The sequence below is a fragment of the Cervus canadensis genome, chromosome 20, assembly GCF_019320065.1.
Source record: "Cervus canadensis isolate Bull #8, Minnesota chromosome 20, ASM1932006v1, whole genome shotgun sequence".
Lineage (NCBI taxonomy): Eukaryota > Metazoa > Chordata > Mammalia > Artiodactyla > Cervidae > Cervus > Cervus canadensis.
Window position 1 is genome coordinate 56,923,276 of NC_057405.1, and position 27,611 is coordinate 56,950,886.

The window sequence follows — 27,611 nt, forward strand, 5'->3', positions numbered from 1 at the left end:
ATGCAATGATAAATTAAATATAGTGATATCTCAATATTGTTTTAGCTAATAGCTTAAAATTTACTCTTCAGATCTTTTATAAGTGATAAGAATAAGCTGAAAGATTGAATTCGTCTTCTTTCCCTTCCTCTTTTCATCTTCAAATAAAAGTGCTAATGAACAGTGAAGTGACAAATAGTTGAGCAAATACAATGAAGAGCAGAACCAGAGCTTAGAATATTTATAACTGGTTACTGAAAGTCTTAATAATGAACTCTCTGAAAATAGAAATACATTATTGAGGTTTCATTTTTCTTATTATTCTGGAAGTTGTGATTATAGTGTGAATGAATTGTATGCATCGTGGACTTTGTGTATTTATAGTGCAGTTATGTGTTTTGAGATAGAAAAGTTATTTACCTCTGATTATTTGTTTAGGAGAAGGAAAAATATTGTGGGTAAATATATTCAATTTGAAAAAATAGAGTTTGCAAAACTGCATATATAGTGGGAAGTTCCTGTTCACCGGGGAATGTATTACACAGTTCCTTTTTGTGGGAGAAAATGAAAACTTATAGGAGCTGCAGTTTGTATTTGGTAGCAAGCATTGCTTGTGGCTCAGCTGGTAAAGAGAATCTGCCTGTAATGCAGGAGACCTGGGTTTGATCCCTGGGTTGGAAAGATCCCCTGGAGAAGGGAAAGGCTACCCACTCCAGTATTCTGGCCTAGAGAATTCCATGGACTGCATAGTCCATGGGTTGCAAAGAGTCAGACATGACTGAATGACTTTCACTTCACATGCTTATAAAAAGGTTTCTCAAGAGGTATATGCATCGACTTTTTCTAGTCTGTTGTATGTCATTCTTATGATTTACTTTTTTTAACTTCCAGAATGAGAACTCTGGTTTTCTTGGATAAAATAAATAGTGGGAGAACAATGGAATATTAATTAAAATTCTGTTTGTTATGACAAAGCTGGAAATGTATAATAGCTGTGATTTCAGTAAGATAGCTATCAGCTTTTTCCAGGCACCACTATTTGGGCACAATACATGGAGTTCTGTAAGATCTTTCCTCTTATACAATTTCATGAAAGATAAGTGAATGTGTTAAGTTAAAAAGTCCAAACATCAGTTTAGTGTATATATAGTATATATATATACATATATATATACACACTACATATTGTAGAACATATATATACACTACATATTGAAATCTCCCCCTTCACCACTCTATCCCCACTTTCTCCCACCTTCCACCCTGATCTCATTACTACTTTCCTCCTCAAGAGTAACCACTCTTAAAAATGGAATGTGGAGAATTGACGTCAGCACCAAGGCTAAGTAAGATACCTTGTGTTCGTGTTCCCCACTCCACCGCCAAAAATTTGGCATCCACCCACAGACAGAAGTAACTTTGTGAGGTTCCGCGCCATACACCAAGGAACCTGGGAGGACACTGCCCACCCGTGTGTCAGGAAACACAAATATAGACCTCGGTCTCTGCTGTGGACCCTACAGTGGCCATGAACCAACTCCAGCCATCCTGACCGAGTTCTGGGAGCCCCTGGACGCACTATCTTAAACAATCACCCAAGGACAAGGGAGAGCTTTTGTGGATGTCCAGATTTTTAGTGGAGAAGTTCCAGCACACTGTGGGAGCAAAAACAAATATGACTTTGGAGTCATTGGAGAGGGTAAGAGAAATAGTTTGACTTTTTATCCACATCACTCTCCCACAGGCAGCACAGCTTGGGGCCAGGAGAGGTCTTCTTGGACGTGAGCTGCGTGCCGGGAGCATGAGAAGAGGCTGAGAGAGCAGCAGATAGGATTCTAGGAAGGAGGATCCTACTAATTGCTTCATGGACGCCTTCAAGAAGCTTGCCTGCCAGCTATGGGGGGCAGCTTGCCCACACATCCCCCTCACGTGGCTCTAGCCATCTCCAGGGTTTTATGTGCTTCCTCTCGTCCCACCCCCCAACTCTGAGACTAGTGCCCTGTGAGTGCCCCTAATGGTGCTAGTGAGAGAGAGCTTTGGCAGATGGTTTGTGAGCATGTTTAGAAAATCAGCCTGAAAATGTGGGCCAGGGAGAGACCACAAATTTGAGCTTTAGTCTTATCTTTGGAAAAACAGAAGGGAGGCTGTCAGCACGGGGCTTGCTGTGTTACAGGATCCACAGAGGGCATACAAGCTTAAGAATTCTTCCACAGGAGGGAGCAAGAATGATCAAGTAGTGAGTGAAGTGAAAGTTGTTCAGTCGTTTCTGACTCTTTGCAACCTCGTGGACTATATACAGTCTATGGAATTCTCCAGGCCAGAATACTGGAGTGGGTACCCTTTCCCTTCCACAGTGGATCTTCCCAACCCAGGGATCGAACCCAGGTCTCCTGCATTGCGGGTGGATTCTTCACCAGCTGAGCCACAGGGAGGTCCAAGAATGCTGGAGTGTGTAGCCTATCCCTTCTAAAGCAGATCTTCCTGACCCAGGAATCGAACCAGGGTCTCCTGCATTGCAGGCAGATTCTTTACCAGCTGAGCTATCAGGGAAGTCCTGTAGCCTTAGAAGGTCTGAGAAAGCCTCGACATCTCTACTAGGCCTGATGGAAGATATTTCTGTCCATAAAGCAATTAGTAAAGACTAGAGGAGATGACCAACCCACTCCAGTACTCTTGCCTGGAAAATCCTATGGACGGAGGAGCCTGGTAGGCTACAGTCGCGAAGAGTCCGACAGGACTGAGCGACTTCACTTTCACTTTTCACTTTCATGCATTGGAGAAGGAAATGGCAACCCACTCCAGTGTTCTTGCCTGGAGAATCCCAGGGACGGGGGAGCCTGGTGGGCTGCCGTCTGTGGGGTCGCACAGAGTCGGACATGACTGAAGCGACTTAGCAGCAGCAGCAGCAGAGGAGATGGCTGCTCCACTGGAGAAGGGATAGGCTACCCACTCCAGTTATCTTGGGCTGCCTTTGTGGCTCAGCTGGTAAAGAATCTGCCTGCAGTGCGGGAGACCTGGGTTTGATCCCTGGGTTGGGAAGATCCCCTGGAGAAGGGAAAGGCTACCCACTCCAGTATTCTGGCCTAGAGAATTCTATGGACTGTATAGTCCATGGGGTCACAAAGAGTCAGACATGACTTAGCATCAGTGAGGCTAAGAGGAGATGACTGCTACTTAAAATGTGAAGACAGCACAAAACATCAGGGGACGTAAAAAGTCAAGGAAGTGTGACACCAAAGGATTACAGAAATCATCCAATAACTGATGCCAAAGATATGGAGGTATGAGATTTACTCCGGAAAGAATTTAAAATAGTTGTTTTAAGGAAATTCAGTAGCTACAAGAAAACACACACAAAGATAATTCAACAAAATCAAGAAGAAAATGCATAAAGTGAGAAGTTTAACAAAGAGATAAAAATCATAAAAAATGAATCAAGCAGAAATTGTGAAACTGAAGAATACAATGAATGAAATGAAAAAAACATGCAATAGAGAATATTCAGTATTACAGCTGATCAAGGAGAAGAAAGAATCAGTGAGATTGAAGACAGGAACTTTAAAATTATCCAGTTGGAGGAGAATAAAGAAAAGAAAGACTCCATAATCTGTGAGATACCTTCAAAAGGATCTGTGAATTATTGGGGTTCCAGAAGAAGAAGAGAGGGAAAGGGAGTAGAAAGTTTATTTAAAGAAATAATGACTAAGAACTTCCCAGTTCTGGGGAGAGATTTATATATCCATGTTCATGAAGCTTCTAGGTCATCAAACAATCTCAAGTTAAAGAATCCTCTCCAAGACACCTTATAATAAAATGGTCAAAAGTCAAAGACAAAGAGGATCTTAAAAGCTGCAAAAGAAAAGAAACTTGTGTCTTACTAGGGGAACTTCTGTAAGGTTATTAGCAGATTTTTCAGCAGAAACCTTACAGTCTAGGAGAGAGTGGGATGTGTTTTATTTCAAAGTGCTGAAATTAAAACAGAACTGGCCAACCAAGAGTTATCCTTTTGAAATACAGTATAGATAGCAACTTTCCCTGGCAACCAGAAGCTGAGGTAGTACATTACTGCTAGAACTGCCTGACAAGAAATGCTTAAAGAGGTTCTTCAAACTGAAACAAAAGGACAATAGTTAGTAACATGAAACATATGAAAACATACAACACACTGGTAGAGATAAGTACATAGTCAAATTCAGGACACCCTAGTACTGTAAGGTGGTGTGTTAGCCATTTATCTCTAGTATAAAGGTTTAATGGAAAGAGTGTTAAAAATAACTACAGCAACAATAATTTGTTAATGGGCATACAATATAAAATAGGTGAATTGTGACTTCAAAAACAAAAAAGATGGGTAGTAAAAAGGTAGAATTTTTGCATGTGATTGAAGTTAAGTTGTTATCAATGTAAAATAGACTGCTGTATGCATAATATTTTTTATGTAAGCCTCATGGTAACAAAAGAAAAACCTAGAGTAGGTTCACAGACAATAAAGAAGGGAGTTATAGCATACCACTAAGGAAAATCATCTGTTTGCAAAGGAAGGCAGCTAGAGAGGAAGGAGGGGAAAAGGGCACTATAAAACTTAACAAGATGGCGTTAATAAGTCCTCTTCTATCAATAATTACTCTAAATGTAAATAGATTAACTCTCTAGTCAAAAGGTATAGAGTAGCTGGATGGATTGGAAAAAAAAAAAAAAGACCAGACTATATGCTGCCTACATGAGACTCACTTGAGCTTTAAGGACACACAGGCTCAAGGTGAAGGGATTGAAAAAGATATTCAGTACAAGTGGAAACCAAGAGTAGGGATAGCTATACGTATATCAAAGTAGACTTTAAATGAAAAAGTTGCAATAAGAGGCAAAGAAAATCATCATAATGATAAAAGGATCAATTCATCCCAAGATATAACAATCATAAATACATATGCATGCAGTATTGGAGCACCTAAGTATATTAAGCAAATACTAACAGATCTGAAGGGAAAACTAGGCCAATAGTACACTGTTAATAGGCTACTTCTAAAAATGGGCAGAAGAACTGAATAGACATTTTTCCAAAGAAGATATACAAATGGCCAACAGGTATCTGAAAAGATGCTTAAAATCAATAATCACATCAGGGCAATGGAAATCAAAATGGCAATGATATATCACCTCTCATCCATTAAAACAGTGGCTCTCAAAAGGATAAGAGATAAATGTTGACAATGTGGAGAAAAGGGAATCCTCACGTACTGCCGATGGGGCTGTGAATTGTTGCAGCCACTATGGAAAACAGTATGGAAGTTGCTCAGAACATTAAGAATAGAGCTAGCATATTATCCAGCAGTCCCACTTCTGGGTTTTTATTCAGAGGAGATGAAATCATTTTCTCAAGAGATGCCTGCATCCCCATGTTCCTGGCAGCATTTTTCATAGTAGCCAAAACCTAAGTTTCAATCAGTGGGTGAATGGATAAAGATGCTGTCTCTCTGTCTCTCTCACACACACACACATACACACACACACACACACACAGAGGAATATTTTTCAGCCATGAGGAAGAAGGAGATCCTGCCATTTGTGACAAAATAGACGAACCTTGAGGACATTATGCTAAGTGAAATAAATCAGAGAAGAGAAAGACAGATACTAGATGATATCATTTATGTGTGGAATCTAAAAAATCTGAACTGATGGAAACAGAATAGATGGTGTTTTCCAGGGGCTTGAAGATGGAGGAAATGTTGGTTAAAATGTACAAACTTTTCAGTTATGAGATGATTAATGTACAGTATAGTGATTATGGTTAAGGATATTGTATTCTATACTGGAAAGTTGCTAAGAGAGTAAGTATATTCTTACCACAAAAAGAAACGATAATTATGTAGTGTGATGGAGGTGTTAACCAATGCTACTATGGTAATTTTTGCAATATACCAAGTATATCATTTATACAGCTTAAACTTACACAAGGTTATATGTCAATTATATCACTTTGAGCTGAAAAAAATTTAGTGTATCTTTTCAAGCATTTATGCATATATATCTCTCTATATGTTACCTAAATATACAATTTTGTTTTGTTGTAAATCAGTGGGGTTACAATAGTTACATCTTAATCTGATTTGTGCTTTTATCCGTTATAAATATTCTGGAGATCTTTTGGTCCCAAATATGACTCTATCTTATTCTTTTAAATGGCTGCGTTGTAATTCACATTATGGCTGCACTGTCATTTTTGTAACTAATCTGCTATTTTTGTATACTTAGGTTTATTCTAGTTATTTGCGTTTCAGATAATGCTTAAAAAACCTGTTTACAAATGTTTAATCACATGAGTCAGTGTTTCTGTAGGTTAGACTCCTATAAATGGAACTTCTGGATCAAAGGTTCTATGCAATTAAAGCTTTGTTAGATTTTGTCAAATTACTCTTTACTTGTGTATTAGCTAACCCTGAAAATTAGATGGTGAAATTGAATTTACAAGTGGTAACATGCCATATTTTTAAGAAGCCACATTAACCCTTGTGCAACACAGTAGGTTATAAATAAATAACAAGAAATCATGCGGAGTTGCTGACTTATAGGCTTGAAACTAATCTGTTTCTATTATCTCAGTCATTGTAGGGAAAATTCCAAGTTCTCATGTACAATATAATATAGCTGAACAGAATCTCTAAAAATCTGCCCTGTGTCATTTTTGTATGAAGTTAGGTTGTATGTAGATAAGCAGATCTGTTCATTGTAACATAGCTGCTTCTCCAGATAACCATCCAGACTAGAGGCCTTACTCGGTTAGCATATGAACAACAAAAGTAGGACTTTTCCCCAGCAGGCTGACAGAGAACTGCAACTTCCCAGTAAGCCTACGTGAATATTCAGTTGCTTTGTATATCCGAGCAAGAGCCCTGATTGCTTGAACATACCCTAAGGTGTCAATATGGCAAAGTATTTAAGAATATGAACAGTGCAACTGACATGCTTGGGTTGAATCCTGCCACTTTTATGCTCTTTGACAATGGGCAAGTTTCATAACTTCTCTGTGCTTTATTTCTTTATTCCTCTATAAAATGAGAAGAAGAAGAAAAATGACTACTTTTTAGAGTGGTAGGCACTAATAAGAATATTATTGATAATTAAACACAAAGAACTTAGAATGGATCCTGACACTTTGCTCTTTGATAATGTTGATGATACAGGCCCACTTATTTACATCTTAAATTCTTTTACTGAGTTTATGGCAGTTTTATTGAGATATTTAAAAAATATGAACAGAATCTTCATGTGTAGTTTGTAGAAGAGAATCATCATCAAAGGTTAGTTTGTACTTTCCTTTTTCTTCCCATGACAGAGAGGAGGTCATCATCAACACTGGACTCCAGTCCTACTTTGTAGGGCCTGTGAGTCATGCAGCAAGTTAAGCAGACAGTCCCTACTCTCTTGGAGTTTACCTTCTAGGACAGACAACATTGGTGTAGATGATCAAGTAGAGGTCGTAAAAATTGTGGACTATGAGTTGGCCAGACACTTTAAACATAGACGATGTCCTATATAATGGAAATTTACTGTATTACAACCCATTACGGTATAGAATTTAGTAGAGGGTACATATGTCTCACACAGTTTTGGACTAAATACTTAGAGGAAATCATAATAGAATCATACAGTGTGGACCTCCAGAAGAGCAATTAGGAAATTTATACTGGGCAGAGGTAATTACAGGGGACAGGGATGGAGGAGTTGGGGAACAAAAATTAATCCTGTAAATTGTATAAAGTGAAAGAAAACTGAACCTGTGGCTACTGCTTAATAAAGCAGTGTGACGTGGTGGGAAGACCTGATATGGTGGGTAGACCGTGGATTTGGGGGCAAGAATAACCTGGGCAAATCATGGCTCAGGTATTTGCAAACTCTGTGGCCTCTCTGGACCTCTTTAAATTCTAAGGAAAACTGTTTTCCCTTCCAGCTGTAGCTGCAGAAAAGGTAAGATTTGTAGTTCAGCTTAGAAGCAGGTGTATTCAGGTGTGCTTTTTCATTTCAGCCCTGTTTTTTTTTAATTTCATAATTATTCTTTTCCTTTTTTACTCTTAAAAATGCTTTCCTGTGTACTTATTAATGGAATAGGAATATTAGTGATTGTATTGATTAACAAAATACCATAGCCTGGGTGGCTCAAACCACAGAAATGTATTTTCTCACAGTTCTGGAGGCTAGAAGTCCAAGATCACAGTATTGACAGGGATGATTTTCTCTGCGGTTTCTCTCCTTAACTTGAAGATGGCTGTCTTATTTCTCTGTCTTCACATGGTCCTTCTTCTGTGCATACACATGTCTGTGTCCTAATTTCCTCTTATAAGGACACCAGTCATACTGAATTGGGACCCACCATAAACACTTCACTTTTTTCCCCACTTGTCACAACAAACACTTCACTTTAATGCAATCACCTTTCAAAGACTCTCAATCTCTTACACAGTCACATTCTGAGGATTTAAGATTAGGACTTTAACATATGAATTTGCGGGGACACAATTTAACCCATGACAGTGATTTAAGAAAAAATAACATCCCTCATAAATTTCCTTAACTATAAAATGGGCATATAATAATGATTATCTTGTTCTATGTATGATTATTGTAAGGATTATAATGAGATAAATTCAAGTCAGTTTCCTGGCACAACTGAGTCATGTAATAGGTACTTTGCAGGTGTTAAGTGTCTTCCTTTCCTGCTTTTTGACAGGGGAAAGAAATTTTGAAATTGCTAGATAAAAAGAAGAGATACGGATCTTACCTGCTGAAGTGATAGGGTGTGGGTGGTTTTTTTTTTTTTTAACTTCTTATTTTACATTGGGGCATAGCTGATTAACAGTGTTGTGATGGTTTCAGGTGAACGGCAAAGGGACTCAGCCTTACATATACTGTATCCATTCTCTCCCAAACTCCCCTTCTATTCAGGCTGCCATGTGACGTTGAGCAGAGTTCCATGTACCATACAGTAGGTCCTTGTTGGTTATCAATTTTAAATATAGCATTGTGTACATGTCCATCCCAAATTCCATAGCTATCCCTTCCCCCTGGCAGCGTAAGTTTATTTTCTAAGTCCTTGAGTCTCTTTCTGTTTTGTATATAAATTCATTTGTTCATTTTTTAATATTCTGTATATAAGTAACATCATATGATATTGGTCTTTCTCTTTCTGACTTCCTTCACTCAGTATGACAATCTCTGGGTCCATCCATGTTACTGCAAATAGCATTATTTGATTCTTTTTAATGGTTGAGTAACATTGCATCATATGTATACCTGTGTCTCCTACATTGCAGGTAGATTCTTTACCCACTGAGCCATCTGTCAGGGAAGCCCCAGTATATGTATCACATCTTCTATATCCTTTCTTCTGTCAATGGGTGTTTAGGTTGCTTCCATGTTGGTTATTGTAAACAGTGCTGCAATGAGCATTGGGGTGCACATAACCTTTCAGATCATGTTTTTCTCCAGATGTATGCCCAGGAGTAGGACTGCAGGGTCATAGCTCTACTTTTAAATTTTTTTTAAGGAACCTCTGTACTGTTCTTCATAGTGGCTGTACCAGCTTATATTCCCACCAACAGAGCAGGAGGGTTCCCTTCTCTTCAGGGTGTGGATGTTTTAAGTGTCAGAGAAACTGGGATAGCCAGGGTAGGAGGGGTGGGGCAGTGGAGAGAGAAGTTTTTATTTACTTTGTAGCATGAAATGATCAAGAGCAAAGGAGCTGAGGTGACTTGAGGTAGGCTCTGGGGCTGGGGTCTACTCCAGAACTCAAAAGGCCCAGAGAAGCTCTTAGCTGTGAACTGAGGGAACTTTAGCAATAACATTAAGAATTGTAGTTTAAAGGGATCATGATTCAATTCCTTATTTTATGGAGGAGAAAGCTGACATCCAGAGAGATTAAGTGACAGGCTCAAATTACAGAGCTAAGCAATTGGTGGAAGACTAACTCTGAAAAATTATGTCTGTAATTGGAAGGAGAAGGATATGATAACTTGAGGAAAATATCTGAATTCTACCAGACTGTCAGAGCTAAAGCTATATCTTATTCATTGTTGTATTCCCAGTAACCAAGGATATGCCCAGCATTTAGTATTCAATGATAATTGTTAAGTTGATTAAAAATAAATATTGAATTTGCAGGGGACTTGTTAAACTATAGGTAGGTGTACATTTTTGTAAGTAAACCAATGCAGCATATTTATGAAATATATGGACCATCTATAGTATAATCCTAAATCATACATAAAAAATTACTTCAATAAGTGAGTTTCTAAAACTGCTGAATCTAAGGACACTATTCAAAAACTGATTGTATTTCTTTATACCAGTAGTAAATACATAATTATAAATGCCCATACACTACTGTTGGGAGTGTAAGTTGCACAATCAACTTAGAAAACTGGCAGTATCCACTAAATCTGAGTATACTCTTACCCAAACAATAGAATGGGAAAGACTAGAGATCTCTTCAAGAAAATTAGAGATGCCACGGGAACATTTCATGCAAAGAGGGGCACAATAAAGGACAGAAATGGTATGGACCTAACAGAAGCAGAAGATATTAAGAAGAGGGAGCAAGAATACACAGAACAGCTATACAAAAAAGATCTTCATGACCCAGATAACCACAATGGTGTAATCACTCACCTAGAGGCAGACATCCTGGAATGCGAAGTCAAGTGGGCATTAGCAAGCAGCACTACGAACAAAGCTAGTGGAGGTGATAGAATTCCACTTGAGCTATTTCAAATCCTAAAAGAGGATGCTGTGAAAGTGCTGCACCCAACATGCCAGCAAATTTGGAAAACTCAGCAGTGGCCACTGGACTGGAAAAGGTCTGTTTTCATTCCAATCCCAAAGAAAGGCAATGCCAAAGAATGTTCAAACTACCACACAATTGAAGTCATCTCACAACGCTAGCAAAGTAATGCTCAAAATTCTCCAGGCCAGGCTGCAACAGTACATGAACCGTGAACTTCCAGATGTTCAAGCTGGATTTAGAAAAGGCAGAGGAACCAGAGATCAAATTGCCAACATCTGTTGGATCATCAAAAAGGCAAGAGAGTTCCAGAAAAACATCTGCTTTATCAACTACGCCAAAGCCTTTGACTGTGTGGATCACAAAAAACTGGAAAATTCTTCAAGAGATGGGAATACCAGACCACCTGACCTGCCTCCTGAGAAATCTGTATGCAGGTCAAGAAGCAACAGTTAGAACTGGAGATCGAACAATGGACTGGTTCCAAGTCGGGAAAGGAGTATGTCAAGGCTGTATATTGTCACTCTGCTTATTTAACTTATGTGCAGAATATATCATGTGAAATGCCGGGCTGAATGAAGCACAAACTGGAATCAAGATTGCTGGGAGAAATATCAATAACCTGAGATATGCAGATGACACCACCCTTATGGCAGAAAGCGAAGAATAACTACAGACCCTCTTGATGGAAGTGAAAGAGGAGAGTGAAAAAGTTGGCTTAAAGCTCAACATTCAGAAAACAAAGAACATGGCATCCGGTCCCATCCCTTCATGGCAAATAGATGGGGAAACAGTGGAACACTGAGAGACTTTATTTTTTGGGCTCTAAAATCACTGCAGATGATGACTGCAACTGTGAAATTAAAAGACACTTGCTCCTTGGAAGAAAACCTATGACCAACCTAGACAGCATATTGAAAATCAGAGATGTTACTTTGCCAACTAAGGTCCATCTAGTCAAAGCTATGGTTTTTCTGGTAGTCGTGTATGGATGTGAGAGTTGCACTGTAAAGAAAACTGAGCGCCAAAGAATTGATGCATTTGAGCTGTGGTGTTGGAGAAGACTCTTGAGAGTCCCTGAGATTGCAAGGAGATCCAACCAGTCCATCCTAAAGGAAATCAGTCCTGAGTATTCATTGGAAGGACTGATGTTGAAACTGAAGGTCTAATACTTCGGACACCTGATGTGAAGAACTGACTCATTGGAAAAGACCCTGATGCTGGGAAAGATTGAGGGCAGGAGGAGAAGGGGACGACAGAGGATAAGATAGTTGGATGGCATTACCAACTTGATGGACGTGAGTTTGAGTAAGCTCTGGGAGTTGGTGATGGACAGAGAGGCCTGGCATGCTGCAGTCTATGGGGTGACAGAGTCAGACACAACTGAGTGACTGAACTGAACTGAACTCATGATCAAGTAGTTAACTCTTTGGGTAGTATATATCCAGCAAGAGCATGTATGCATATGTACTAAAAATGATGAGCCGGAATGTTTGTGGCTGCATTATTTGAAAGAGCTAGTAACTAGAAACAGCCCAAATGTCCATCAACAGTAGAATGAATCAATAAATCGAGGCATATTCACATTGTGGGTATGATAGAAAAATCAACAAACTACAACTACACAAAACATATGGATGAATAAATCTTGTAAACCATAAAATAGCCCAGTCACAAAAGAATGCATATTGAATACTGTATAATTTCACTTTTATATAAAGCTCCAGAAACAGGCAAAATTCTGTGATGCTAGAATCAGGATACTGGTTGTTTGGAAGGGTGAAAAAGAGTACTTAGGGGGGCCTCAGAAGTGCTAGTAATGTTCTGATTCTTGATTGAGCTGGATGCTTATTTTTAGATTTTTATATATTTGTTATGCTTAAATTACAAAAGGCTTAAAAGTGTATGAAGTTTGTGTATTGAATTTTTATATATCATTGCTTAAGCTCTGAAATGGTAGCACATAAGTATTTTAAATGAGATTGAAGCAGCTATCTTAGAATGTATAGCTGCTTCAGTATATATATTTAGATGTATAGCTGCCTAAAAACATAAGTAAAATTTGAAAAGACATCCCCACCCAGTCTCCCACCCTTTTGGTTCAGTGTACTTTTTTACTCTTACTTGTCATTTATTTATGGAATTGTATTTTTAGTAAATAGAATAGTACGGTATGCAGTATAGCTTTTCAGTATTTAAATATAATAGTTATTTCTCTCATAGAACTTTAAAGGTATCAAAAAGGATTAAGCTTAGAATTGTGTATAATATGATCCCAATTTCTCTTTCTGTCTATCATCATCTCTATGTGTAAAGGAAAAACTTGAAGGATATAAGCTATACACATACTTTTTTCTGAGAAGGTGATAAACTTTCTATTTTTATACATTTGATATTTGAAGTTTTTGCAATAAGCATGGGTCACTTTTTGGTTTGAAGAGTGCAAACTTTTTAAGAATTAAGCAAAAAGATCTTAGTTATTACAATATTTTATATTGTAGAACTAGAAAAACTCTCAACCTTTTTCCCTTTTATGCTTTCTTTTTAAAACTGTATAAAACTTATCAGTTGAATACTATCAAGAAAAATGCCAATAATTTTCATCTTTAAATTCCCAATTAATGTAATCATTTAGATAAGCACAAAACTTTGATTTATGTGGTTGGTTTTTTACTTCTATTTTCCAAATTTTCTAGAGTAAGCAATAGTACTTTTATAACAAAAGAGTATTTAACAAACAGAAATCTTTATTATTTCAGTTTTTGCTTACAAGGTTAATATATTGTAGCTTTAAAGGATTTTTCTCCATAGTATTTATTGTTCTTTTGTTCCAGCTGGGAAGGGAAAAGCCAGACTGGAAGCTCTAAGAAGTTATTTTTGTGAGATGCTATTTTTCTAATGGTGTTATCCAGAATTGCTAAAAATACACACAATAGATGTTGAAGAAAATGTAAACTCTGGAATACGATCCTTTTAGTTGTATATTTTTCTTTCCAGAGTCAAGGCCTTTGACTCATGAGTATGCTCCCATGAGTGTTAACCTCCCTCCTTTTCCTCCTTGAATTTCCTAATTGCATTTTTAGCTTGTATAATTGTATTTGTCCTCTGTATACATAAATATATAAACCATCTTAAAATAAATTCAGTTTGATGGCTGATTAGTTTTATGCATTTGAATTGGTTAGTGATAAGAGGTCACAGGTCTTGTAAATATCCTTGGAAATTAGGAGATTGCTTAGAGATCATGCCCTTTTGACTAGATTCATCCTCAACTTGGAAATAGCTTAGTTTTTACCCCTTTCCACTCTCCTGCAAAGTGGTCTGAAGACTCTAACTTAAGTGAATGAAATCAGAAATTTAGAGGTTTATTTTTCTTTAAAAATATAAACTGAGTGTTAGTATTTTTCAGACAATTAAGAGCTAACATCTAACGGCTTTGGTTATAGTTCTTATGCTGCTGATTAGGTATTCCTTGGTGGTGATTAGTGAATGTACAAATGCAATCATTTGGTAGGGCTTAATCACTCATATGAGAGAGAAGTTAGTTACCCAGAAGGAAAAATTGAAACTTGTATAACTTTCATTAGCCTTATTTTTTCAATAGCAAAAAAAAAAAAAAAGAACAATATTTGACTAAATTAGGAATATTGAGTAATATAAGATAAATTGTTGTTTAAAAGAAATAGAGAACCTGGGGGATACACTTATATGAAGATACTGGACCACTGTATAGTGTATTGTCTGTAGTACAGGTAGATTATGAATAGTTGACCCTTATCAAACCAGGACAGATTTCCCTCATAGAGACAGAGAGAAAGAAGTGTACCTGAACAAGTGCATCTCCTTCTTTCTTTGTACTGGATGGTTGAAACCCTAAATTATAGCAGGTTTACTGCATTACTCAGATTGAGAAGAAGAGAAATGTATGGCTGTACCTTTGTTTTTTTTTGTTTTTTTTTTTACAGGCCATCTGAGGCAAGGGGAGAGTGAAATGCATGTATGTGGGCAATGCTGTATCTCTTTCTGGTGAGATGGGTTAAGGGCATGAGTCCTGAGGGTGGTTTAGAACCACTTGGAATGATGAGCTAGGGATGTGTGGGTGGCTGCTTAGGCCAAGCATTGCACGGTGCTCTGACTGTTAGGTTCAGAGGTGATTCTTCAAACGTGTAGTTCAAAAGCTTAGCTTTGTAGGCTGTCTAAAGGCCTGGCTTCTTATTGGGGATTATTCTAACCTGATTCAGTTCAGTTCAGTTCAGTCGCTCAGTTGTGTCTGACTCTTTGTCACCCCATGGACTGCAGCACGCCAGGCTTCCCTGTCCATCACCAACTCCTGGAGCTTGCTCAAACTCATGTCCATTGAGTCGGTGATGCCATCCAACCATCTCATCCTCTGTCATCCCCTGCTCCTTCTGCCTTCAATCTTTCCCAGCATCAGGGTCTTTTCCAGTTAGTCATTTTTTCAAATCAGGTGGCCAGAGTATTAGAGCTTTAGCTTCAGCATCTGTCCTTCCAATGAATATTCAGGGTTGATTTCCTTTAGGATTGACTGGTTTGATCTTGCAGTCCAAGGGACTCTCAAGAGTCTTCTCCAACACCACAGTTCAAAAACATCAATTCTTCAGCACTCAACTTTCTCTATGGTCCAACTCTCACATCCATACATGACTTTTGGAAAAACCATAGCTTTGACTAGACGGACCTTTGTTAGCAAAGTAATATCTTTGCTTTTTAATATGCTGTCTAGGTTGGTCATACCTTTTCTTCCAAGGAGCAAGCATCTTTTAATTTCATGGCTGCAGTCACCATCCACAGTGATTTTGGAGCCCCCCAAGAATAAAGTCTGTCACTGTTTCCATTGTTTCCTCATCTATTTGCCATGAACTGATAGGACAGGATGCCATGATTTTAGTTTTTTGAATGTTGAGTTTTAAGCCAACTTTTTCACTCTCCTCTTTCACTTCCATCAAGAGGCTCTTTAGTTATTCTTCGCTTTCTGCCATAAGGGTGGTGTCATCTGCATATCTCAGGTTATTGATATTTCTCCTGGCAACCTTGATTATAGCTTGTGCTTCATCTAGCCTGGCATTTCACGTGATGTACTCTGCATATAAGTTAAATAAGCAGGATGACAGTATACAGCCTTGACGTACTCCTTTCCCTATTTGGAACCAGTCAGTTGTTACATGTCTGGTTCTAACTGTTGCTTCTTGTCCTGCATACAGATTTCTCAGGAGGCAGGTCAGGTGGTCTGGTATTCCCATCTCTTGAAGAATTTTAAACAGTTTTTTGTGATCCATACAGTCAAAGACATTGGCGTAGTGAATAAAGCAGAAGTAGATGCTTTTCTGGAACTCTCTAGCTTTTTCTGTGATTCAACAGATGTTGACAGTTTGCTCTCTGGTTCCTCTGCCTTTTCTAAATCCAGCTTGAACACCTGGAAGTTCTTGGTTCACATACTATTGCAGCCTGGCTTGGAGAATTTTAAGCATTACTTTGCTAGTGTGTGAGATGAGTGCAGTTGTGTGGTAGTTTGAGCATTCTTTGGCATTGCCTTTCTTTGGGATTGGAATGAAAACTGACCTTTTACAGTCCAGTGGCCACTGCTGAGTTTTCCAAATTTGCTGGCATGTTGGGTGCAGCACTTTCACAGCATCCTCTTTTAGGATTTGAAATAGCTCAAGTGGAATTCCATCACCTCCACTAGCTTTGTTCGTAGTGCTGCTTGCTAATGCCCACTTGACTTCGCATTCCAGGATGTCTGCCTCTAGGTGAGTGATCACACCATCATGGTTATCTGGGTCATTAAGTTCTTTTTTGTATAGTTCTTCTGTGTATTCTTGCTCCCTCTTCTTAATATCTTCTGCTTCTGTTAGGTCCATACCGTTTCTGTCCTTTATTGTGCCCCTCTTTGCATGAAATGTTCCCGTGGCATCTCTAATTTTCTTGAAGCAATCTCTAGTCTTCCCCATTCTATTGTTTTCCTCTGTTTCTTTGCATTGATCACTGAGGAAGGCTTTCTTTTCTCTCCTTGCTTTTCGTTGGAACTCTACATTCAGATGGGTGTATCTTTCTTTTTCTCCTTTCCGTTTCGCTTCTCTTCTTTTCTCAGCTATTTGTAAGGCCTCCTCAGACAACCATTTTGCCTTTTTGCATTTCTTTTTGTTGGGGATGGTCTTAATCACTGCCTCCTGTACAATGTCACGAACCTCTAACCATAGTCCTTCAGGCACTCTGTCTATCAGATCTAATCCCTTGAATCTGTTTGTCACTTCCACTGTATAATCATTAGGGATTTGATTTAGGTCATACTGAATGGTCTGGTTTTCCCTACTCTCTTCATTTGAAGTCTGAATTTTGCAATAAGGAGTTCATGATTTGAGCCACGGTCAGTTCTAGGTCTTGTTTTTACTGACTGTATAGAGCTTCTCCATCTTCCGCTTCAAAGAATATCATCAATCTGATTTCAGTATTGACTATCTGGTGATGTCCATGTGTAGAGTCGTCTCTTGTGTTGTTGGAAGAGAGTGTTTATGACCAATGTGTTCTCTTGGCAAAACTCTGTTAGCCTCGGCCCTGCTTCATTTTGTACTCCAAGGCCAAACTTGCCTGTTACTCCTTGACTCTGTACTTTTGCCTTCCAGTCCGCTACGATGAAAAGGACATCTTTTTTTGGTGTTAGTTGTAGCAGGTCTTGCATAGAACCATTCAACTTCAGCTTCTTCAGCATTAGTAGTTGGGGCACTTGGATTACTGTGATATTGAATGGGTTGCCTTGGAAATGAACAGAGATCAGATCATTCTATCAATTTTGAGATTGCACCCAAGTACTGCATTTCGGACTTTTTCGTTGATTATGAGGGCTACTCCATTTCTTCTAAGGGATTCCTGCCCACAGAAGTAGGTATAATGGTCATCTGAATTAAATCTGCCCATTCCAGTCCATTTTAGTTCACTGATTCCTGAAATGTTGATGTTCACTCTTGCCATCTCCTGTTTGACCATTTCCAGTTAACCTTGATTCAATTTACCTTGAATCAAGGTAAACTTGATTCACAATTACTATGTATAAAAATCAAAATGGCATAGCTTTTCGACCCATCCAGGCCAGGTTTCAGGGCCTTCTCTCCGAGGGTGACCAGCTATCCCAGTGTGCCCATGACTTTTGTGGTGTTAGCACTGAAAATGTTGCTTCAAGAAAAAAAACCCTCAATCTTGGGGAAACTTCTCAGTCTCAGATGGATGCTTGATCAGCCTCACTTACTTCCCTGAGCCCTTTAGCTTGCTGTCCCATGGGAGGAGGGGAAATGCATTCCCACTGCCACCGTGTACAGTCCACCCCTGTGGTGCAGATGATGGGCAGTGCTTGCAGAGCAGTCCATTCCAGGATGTAATTTCAGGGAGGAGGAATGTTGCTACCTTCCACGTGTGCCCAGATGGTGCTCTTCTTACTTAGCTATTGTTGCATAACAAATGACTGCAAAATTTAGAGGCTTAAAATAATATTTTATTATCCATGTTTCTGGGATTTGAGAAAAGCTCAGCTGACAATTCTGGCTCCCTCACTGCATTAGCAGCTACAACTGGAACTGCTGGGTGCTGGTCAGACACCTCTTGTCTTCATGTCGTCTTAAGGCCTCTCTGTACAGGCTAAATTTCAAGCTCTCCTAGTTGCCTCCAGGCAGGTGGCGCTTTACCTGACAGTTTAGGGTGCCAGAGCAAGTGTTCCGGCCAACAAGTAGGAAGCTGCCTCACATGTCACATCAGGTATTACTGCACAGTATCATTTTCACTATAGCCACAGGATTCAGGTGAGGTGCATAGACTTCTTGATTAGAAGGTCTGTTGGGATGGAGACCTTACTACAACCATCTTTGGAAAATATAATCTGCCAAAATTACCTTAGTGGTTAGAAGATCTGTTGGGATGGAGACATTATTGCACCTATCTTTAGAAAATATAATCTGTCACAGTTACCTTAGCTTCTAAATGCAGTTTTTCATTGGTAAAAGTAGCGAAGTTGTCAAAATATTATTTTTCCTCCTCAATTTTTGTAATGCAATTTTTATTTTGAATGAAAACAAAAAGATCAGACTGTAAATGTTTCTTGAATTATTCTGAAAACCCTTTACCATGTCCTACTAGAATGAGTAAATATATATGTGTGTGTGTGTGTGTGTGTGTGTGTGTTACATGTATGGATGTGTGTGAATCTCTCACTCTTTATATATATATATTCCAGAAAAGTCAACTGACCTGCATAGGTGTAGCAAAAGTTCATTTGCTTCCATAGTAAGAATTTTAGGGTGTGTGTGTGATGTACGGCAGTGTCCATACACACTCGCACCCCAGAGGCTAGAAAGGAAAGAGTAATTATGAGGAGACAACGACATCCTAAAGAAGCTTAGGATCACTTCAGGTTGAAGAAGGGGTCCACAGCAGGCTAGAACTCCGAAGACATGGGTGGCTGGAGAGGGAGCTAAGGAGCAAAGGCAGTGGCTATCATTTAGAAGTGAAGGGCAGGTATACGTGTAGCATGCCTTTGGTACCATCATTCAGTTTGAAATGTGGATACTAATGTTGTGATGCAGTTTTCTTAGACTGTCTGACTCCCATTGTGATGCTTAAGATCTGTGAGTCATTTTTTCTGATAGCCTCCAGCTTCTCACTTCAGAGTAATGGAAATTGGAATTTTAAAAAATCTAATGCAATTATTTGGGGAATTTGCTGACAGTGCAGTTTTAGTGAAGTTTCAGTAAAGCATGCTACAAATCTGAATTTTATTAAACTCATATTTTTTGGTTTGATGTGTGTTTTATATTGCAACGTTTACGATTCTTACATGAGTTCTATTGTTTTGTCCGAAACATTATTTTATTGAGGAAAGTTTCAAAAATTAAAAAAATGGGATAGCAGAAAGATTATAATTCTAAGCAAGCATTTGTTTAAAAAGATATTTTATGTGTTTGGATTGTAGGAATACTGTAATACGGTCCAACTAGATTCTGGGATAGATTATCGGAAAAGGGAGCTTCCTGCTGCAGGAAAACTCTACTACCTGTAAGTTTTTTTTTAAATTTTAATGTTCTTAAGTTTAATATCTAATAATTTATCAGGAAAAGATGAGGAAAATAAGCAGGGTAATTATTAGAACGTGAAAGGCTAATTCTGAAGCCCGTGATTTTTCAAATACAAAATGTTGTAATGTTAGCTTCTTTAAACTGTGTTTTTTGCCATCCACATTTGCATGATTTATAATGTGTGATTGGAGGAAACCCTAATTAGTTTTTTAGGGAGGAGTGATGACAGATGGTTAGAAAGTAATGAGTATCCTCTTGTAAGAAACTCTAGTATTAAGAGAATATCTTTATTGTGCTAAAGTAATTAATTATTTGTGGGCATCTTCTGACAAATGTGTCACTTCTATTCCCTGAAAATTGTGTTTTATTTTGTCAGACAATCTGTTTGTATTTATCACTGTTGATTGACTTCCATACATAACTATGTAAAATATATATACACAAGTACAACTGGATGTATTTTGTCTTCTAGACGCTCATTCTCCCAAGTAGGAGCAATTTATAATAATAGATGTAGTCAGCTCGTATAGTTAATGCTGAAAACAAATATAGTTTGTTTTAAAATGTCACTTGGGAGAACCTGAAAAGGAAAAAGTTGCTTTAGCAATGCAAAGTGTGTTTAGCATATGCTGCTAATGTTGGACACATAGTGGGTTCTCAGTAAATAGATCTGTCTAAGGGCTAATTGTGATTTAACTCAAAGGCATGTTTCTGCTAATTTAAATTTTGATGACAACGTGCGTATGAGAGGTTCAGAAAAGTTCTTGTCTCTGCCACCTTGTAAGCAGAAGTACTTTACTGTTTTTGAAGCAGAAATTAGCTAGAAAAATCACATAATTAAAATTGCATACTTTACAATGTACCAAGGGGACTATTTCAGTTTATTATTCAGATTCTGATGATTATTACAGGAGGTTCTTCATCTGCCCTTAAGTACTTTGTCTTTAAAGTACTTTATAATTTTGAAAAATTCTTAGAGCACTTTTTTTCTGCTTTAACTAGGACTTTTTCCTCTCCATTTCTTTTATCTTTGGGCTTTCCTGTCTTTTATTTTTCTGATATTCACAAGATTTCCCTGAAGCTTTGCTACCTATTTCTTGATATGCCAGATGTATGGTATGTAGAAATTAATTTATTACTATTCCTTTTATTTTTTCAACAAATCCTTGTTCCCTGTTTTCCCACAAAATATATCCTTATGTCAAAGAATTAAAACATTTTCCTAAAAGGAAATCCCTTCACTAAAGATGGTTGTCTAAGTCATGAAATTTGTTTCTTGGTCCTTGAGAGGTCTCTGTGGAATTTACAGGAGGTCAAAAGTCTGCTTTTGCTTCAGCAGAGCCTTTTTCTCTGAGCTACCCTGTGTTGCCTCTTCCTCTTCCTGATGAGAGTAATATAATTCTAACACATCGAAATTCAGGTTTGTACTTTAAACATGTACTGGAAGAAGTCAGAATTTAACAACATCCCAGAGTCCAGAAAACGAGAATGTACAAAGGCTACCATGAAACTCTGGAATAGCTTTCTTAAAAATATATAAACTCTATAATCCTCAAAGAAAGATTTATTTATGAATTTAACATCAAAAGAGCTTTACCACAGTCTGATAATCAAGAATAGAGAGCCTGGGGGCATACCTCAGAGGGAAGGCAGATATGTGCACCAGAGAAGAATTAGGAGTTAAAGTCATCTCAGAAGTGGGAGAATAAAGATACCCAGATGGGATGCTAGGGTTTTCATTTATATTGTTGCACAGGAGCCTTTGGGTAGAACTTCTTTCATGAGAGAGTAAAAGAAAAGTTCCTGGGGTTGTGTTAACATTTCTGATTTAATTAGGTTTCATTTTATCTTGTTCCTGCAGAAAAATTTATTAATTTCCCCTCTATGACAGATTTTAATATGCCATGTTATTTATTGCCCTTTTACGACAGGAAACACCACTGCTGAGGGGTCCATAGGATGCTGCCCCTGACCATTTTGCTGTGAGTTCTGTGAAGGTTATGTTTTGCTGAAGAGAGGGGATCAGATCACCTTAGACTCACCCTCACTCTCTGTCTCTTTTCCTTTTTCATTCAGGATCTAAGTAGTACAGGTTCTTTTTTTCTGACTAAATCTGTTGAAGAAAGGTCCTGTTCAAACACTGTTATCTCCACCATGCTCACATGCAAACACTGTGCCCCCAGCATGGAAGCCATGGCCTCAATGGAATATTTTAAACTGAACCAAAAAGGGTAGAGGCAGGTGTTGGGATTTGATTTTGGATTTGATTTTGCCCTACTTACGAAGCAATAGCTTTGCCTGTGTTGTTTCACGGATGCTGGCAGAAGACACAAGAAACCTGTGTCAGAGACAAAGGATTTTATCACTCTAGGCACAGATAGCATGTTGAGTCAGTTCCCTTCTCGCTTCCTAGTCCCATTCGGGAGGGGAAGAGGAGTTTTGCTGAGGGCCCAGATGGATGCCTGCACATGTAGTGAGTTGTGTTATAGGAGAGGGACTCTGAGTATAGGGAATGAACCACTTTATAGCCAAAAGTAAGCAAGACTACTTTTTGTCTCAAGGGAAATATTGCCTCATCCCTCAAGGCTTCTTGCTACAAACACGCCTTAAGAGATAAAGGCCTTGCATTCTTGACATACTCAGCAAGCTGTGTAGGTGAGTGGGAGACTCAGAGAGCACTGTCTGCCCTCACAGGGGATGTTTACCAGACTTTTAACCTTTATTTATTAAATAAATAAATTTTCCCTTTATTTCCCTTGATTCCTATCTGCCAAAGTCATCTACCACTTCAACAAAATTGCTTCTGACTACTATTCAGTTATTTAATCCCTGAATTATTTCAAGACCATTTCAGCTCCATGTATTTGGAAACTGTGATCATACTGAAATGATGAAAATTTTATGTTACAACTCACCTACCAATGCAGAAGACGTAAGAGGCGTGAGTTCGATCCCTGGGTTGAGAAGATCCCCTGGAGGAGGGCATGGTAACCCACTCCAGTATTCTTGCCTGGAGAATTCCATGGACAGAGGAGCCTGGTGGACCATGGTCCACAGGGCCACAAAGAGTCAGAAATGACTGAAGTGACTTAGCACAGCACAGCACAGCACATGTGTTACAGCTTTTCAGGCACAGGCCAAATATTCACATATTTTTACCTGACTAATACAATGCATGTATTCATCCATCTTTTGAACAGTTTTAAGGAGTTTGTTCTTAAATACTTTTACCAATGGAAACTTCATGTCCCAAGTGCTCTTAATTTTCCACTTAGGAAACATCTATTCCAAATAGGAAATTACTTCTAAGAATATATCTTTGAGCATCATTTAAAAAAATGTTTGCTGCTAAAAACACACAGCTTCAAGGTTAGAGCTCTGTTTTAGAAGAAAGGTCTGTGAAAAAAAAGACTGGAACTCATCCATGTTGAAACTTACTCCCTTGCAATTAAAAACTTCTTGTGTTTGCCTCTGATATTCCCTACACATGTTCCCCTGCCCCCCAACCGGGACAACCATTGATGAAAAAAAGCATTTTCTTAGCTCGATTGTCACATCTTCTCATCCCTAAAACTTCAACGGAGATCTGTCCTCTGCCTGAAAGGTTGCCACCTTCTGGTTCAGCAGAATCTCTAGGGCATCTTGGGGGCTTCTCCCTATCCCCCGTCATTACCATTATAGATGTTTCTGTCACAGACATTGAAATCTGCAGTTTCAGTCTTAGTTTTTCTTACCAGATATCAACCCAGTCATTTCCTATTTCACTTCCCACTGAAGAACCTCTGAAATATCTGCCAACAGTAGCAACTTGAAAATTGCTAAGTTAGCCGCCTCCTGTTTAGACTGTGATTTGTTTCATTTCCATGAACTAGACTTCCAAGGTCCCTGCAGTAGGCTCTGTGCGTAACTTGACTGAGACACTTGATCTCTGGTCACCTACAACAAAGTTTTTATAGACTGATGCTAAACCACGGGCCTGCTGTACTTTCTCTGAGTTCTCTCATGTATCTTTTAGCATCTGTAACATTCAAGTTAGTCTTACTTCTGATGCTAGTGCATGGTGTCACAGTGGAGCTGTGTTGGTCTTGAAGAGAAGATGCCACATATTTAAAGAATATGAAATTTGTTTAGCACCAAAGGTATAGAAACATATCCATATGGAGACAGTTAGGCAAAACAGAAGACAACAAAGCGTATTCTCATTGAAAGTTTGTTTTTCCCGTCCATGAAGCTGATAACATAGCCCCTAATCAGGATGAGGATCCCAGCAGGTTATATTTATCATTCTTGGTTGAGTGGTTTAGAGAGACTCTGGCTATGTGCCTGCCTGTTCACCAGGTGGTGTTGTGTTTTTAGTCGATCAGTCATGTCCGACTCTTTGTGACACCGTAAACTGTAGCCTGCCAGGCTCCTCTATCCATGGATTCTCCAGGTAAGAATACTAGAGTGGGTTGCCATGCCCTCCTCCAGGGGATCTTCCCAACCCAGGGATTGAACTCAGGTCTTCTGCATTGCAGGTGGATTCTTTACCATCTGAGCCACCAGGGAAGCCGTTCACCAGGTACCAGACATAAATCCTAGGACATGCCTGAGTGTTCACTGTCAATCAACGTGAATCAAAGTTCAATTTCTCGTCCTTCGTTAAGACTAGACTAGGCCTTCCTGGGGCAGAGGACAGAATTTCTGCCTCTGGCAGTTAGAGAAACTGTCTAGTTTAATGAGGTTTAGGCTGTTGATCTGGTCATTTCTTAATCCTGGGGAAGGGATAAAGACTGTTGGGGACATTTTTTATGTTTACAGATTAAATTTTATTCTTAGACTTATGACACAGAACATATAGGTTTATCTACTGAAGTTATCAACATAGTCATAAACTATGTGTCAGTCACTCAATTGTGTCCAACTCTTTGTGACCCCATGGACTGTACAGCCCGCCAGGCTCTTCTGTCTATGGGATTTTCCGGGTAAGGATACTGAAGCAGGTTGCCATTTCCTTCTCCAATAAACTAAAGTATTAACAGATAAAATAATACAGGGTATGGGATATGCTTTAAAATAATCCAGGGTGGAAGAATTGAGAGGAGGTATAGATGAAACAAGAGTGGCCATGTATTGAGTGTTACATCATGATTGTTACATCAGGTTTATTATACTATTGTTGTCTTTATGTGTATATATGTGTGAAATTTTCCACAATAAAAAGTTTTTTTTGGAAAAAGGTTCAAATTTTCTCTATTTTTTCTGATTATGCTAGTGAGAGTTTTATTAATCCATTCATCTTCTCAGAGAAATAGCTTTTGTTTTATTGTCTCTATTGCTTTATGTTTTATTGATTTCTTTTCAATTTGTCAATAATTTCCTTTGCTGTGCAAAAGTTTTTAAGTCTAATTAGGCCCCATTTGTTTGTTTTTACTTCTATTTCCTTTGCTCTAGGAGATAGATCCAAAAAAATATTGCCATGATTTATGTCAGTGTGTTTGGCTTATGTTTTCTTATAGGAGCTTTATAGTTTCTGGTCTTACATTTAGATCTTTAATTCATATTGAGTTTATTTTTATATATGATGTGAGAAACTGCTCTAATTTCATTCTTCTACATACTTTGCCTATTTTTAAATTGGATCATTTGTCTTTTTATTATTGAATTTTGAATGTTCTTTATGTATTCTAGATACAAGTCCCTTGTCAGATATATGATTTGCAAATATTCTCACATTCTGTTTTTTAAAAATTTTCTTGATGATGTCTTTGAAGCACAAAATTTTTTTTCATTTATTTTTATTAGTTGGAGGCTAATTACTTTACAATATTGTAGTGGTTTTTGCCATACATTGACATGAATCAGCCATGGATTTACATGTGTTCCCCATCCTGAACCCCCTTCCCACCTCCCTCCCCTCCCCTTAAATTTTAAAATTTTAATTTAAAACTTTAATTAAGATCAATGTATTTTTTCTTTTGTTGCTTATGCTTTTGATGTGTCACATTTGAGAAACTGTTGTCTAATTCAGGGTCACAATAATTTTTACCTATATGTTCTTCTAAGAGTTTTACAGTTTCAGCTCTTATATTTGTGTGTTTGGTTAATTTCAAGTTATTTTTACATGTGGTGCGAAGTAGTGGTCTGTCTTCTTTCTGTTGCATGGAGATACTCAGTTACCCTAGTACTGTTTGTTGAAAAGAGTATTCTTGCCCTAGTGAATTGTATTGACCTCCTTTTTGAAAACTGACTGACTGTAAACATAAAGGGTTATTTCTGGTCCCTCATTTATATTCCATTGATCTATTTGTCTAACTTTATGTCGATACCACACTGTCTTGATTGCCATAACTTTATTCTAAGTTTTGAAATTAGGAAATGTGAGTCCTCCAACTTTGTTTTGTTGTGTTTTCGAGGTTGTTTTGGCTATTCTGAGGCCTTTGAATTTCCATATGAATTTTAGGATCAGCTTGTCAAATTCTGCAGAGAAACCATCTGTGACTTTGATAGGAATTGCGTCGAATTTGTAAATCACATTGGGGATATAACATTAAGTCTTCTGATCCATGAACATGTAATGTTTTATTCGTTTCCTAGGGCTGCCATATGAAGTACTCCTAACTGAATATCTTAGAAAGTAGAAATTTATCCTCTCGTTCTGGAGATTAGAAGTCTGAAATCAAAGTGTTGGCAGTTTGGTTCTTTCCGGGCAGTATGAAGGAGAATCTGTTCCATGCCTCCGGTAAAGTTCTTGATTTGTCAGTGCATTGCTCTAGTCTCTGCCTCTAGCTTCATATGATATTTTCCCTATGTGTGTGTGTTTCCAAATTTCTTCTTCATGTAAGGACACCAGTTACCACATTAGGGACCACCCTAATCCAGTATGATTGCATCTAAACTTAATTACATTTGCAAAGAGCCTAAATAAGGTCACATTCACAGATATTGGGGGCTAGTGCTTTAACATCTTTTTGAAGGACACAGTTCAACTCATAACAGCTGTCATTCCATTAATTTTGGTCTTCTTTGGAAGTGGAAGTGTTAGTTGCTCAGTTGTGTCTAACTCTTTGTGATCCCATGGACTGGGGCCCACCAGGCTCCTCTTGTCCATGGAATTTTCCACTACTGAAAGAGTATTGGAGTGGATAGCCATTCCCTTCTCCAGAGGATCTTCCCGACCTAGGGACTGAATCCAGGTCTCCTGCATTACAGGCATATTCTTTACCTCTGAGCTACCAGGGAAGCCCTTTGGTCTTCTTTAATTCCTTTCAATATTTTAAGTTTTCAGTGAATAAAATTTGCAAATACTTTTTTAAATTTATTAAAAAACATTTTATTCTTTTTGAAACTGGCATAAATGAAATTGTTTTCCTAATTTCATTTTTGGTTTCTTCATTGCTACGATTTAGGAATGTAATTGATTTTTGCATATTGCTGTTGAAGCCTGAAGCCTTGCTAAACTCATTTATTTGTTCTAATATTTTCCAGTAGATTCCTTAGAATTTTCTAAATACAAGATTATGCCACCTGGAAATAGAGACAGTTTACTTTTCCCTTTCCAATCTGAATGCCTTTTTATTTTTCTTGCCTAAATTTCCTGTCTAGAACCTTCAGTGAAATGTTGAATAGAAGTGGTATATTCTATCGTAAAGAATGGACACCCTTGTCTTATTCCTGAGCTTGAGGGAAAGACTTCAGTATTTCACCATTAATTATGCTGTTAGCTCTGCGTTTTTCACAGATGTCCTTTATTAGATTAAGGACATTCCCTTCTGTTCCTAGTTTTTGAATGCTTTGTC

General features: G+C 38.2%; 1 protein-coding gene across 6 annotated transcripts in view; it reads left to right on the forward strand.

Annotated features, from left to right (window-relative positions):
* The window catches only part of AFG1L (AFG1 like ATPase), a 189,356-nt gene that overhangs the window by 104,106 nt on the left and 57,639 nt on the right, over positions 1 to 27,611 (forward strand). For all 6 annotated transcript variants that reach the window (XR_006263997.1, XM_043439635.1, XM_043439637.1 and 3 more), the window contains exon 8: positions 19,731 to 19,813. Coding sequence is in view for 5 of the 6 variants with exons in the window: in XM_043439635.1 (XP_043295570.1) it covers positions 19,731 to 19,813 (83 nt within the window). In the remaining variant the exon portion in view is untranslated. The remainder of the gene's footprint in view (positions 1 to 19,730; positions 19,814 to 27,611) is intronic.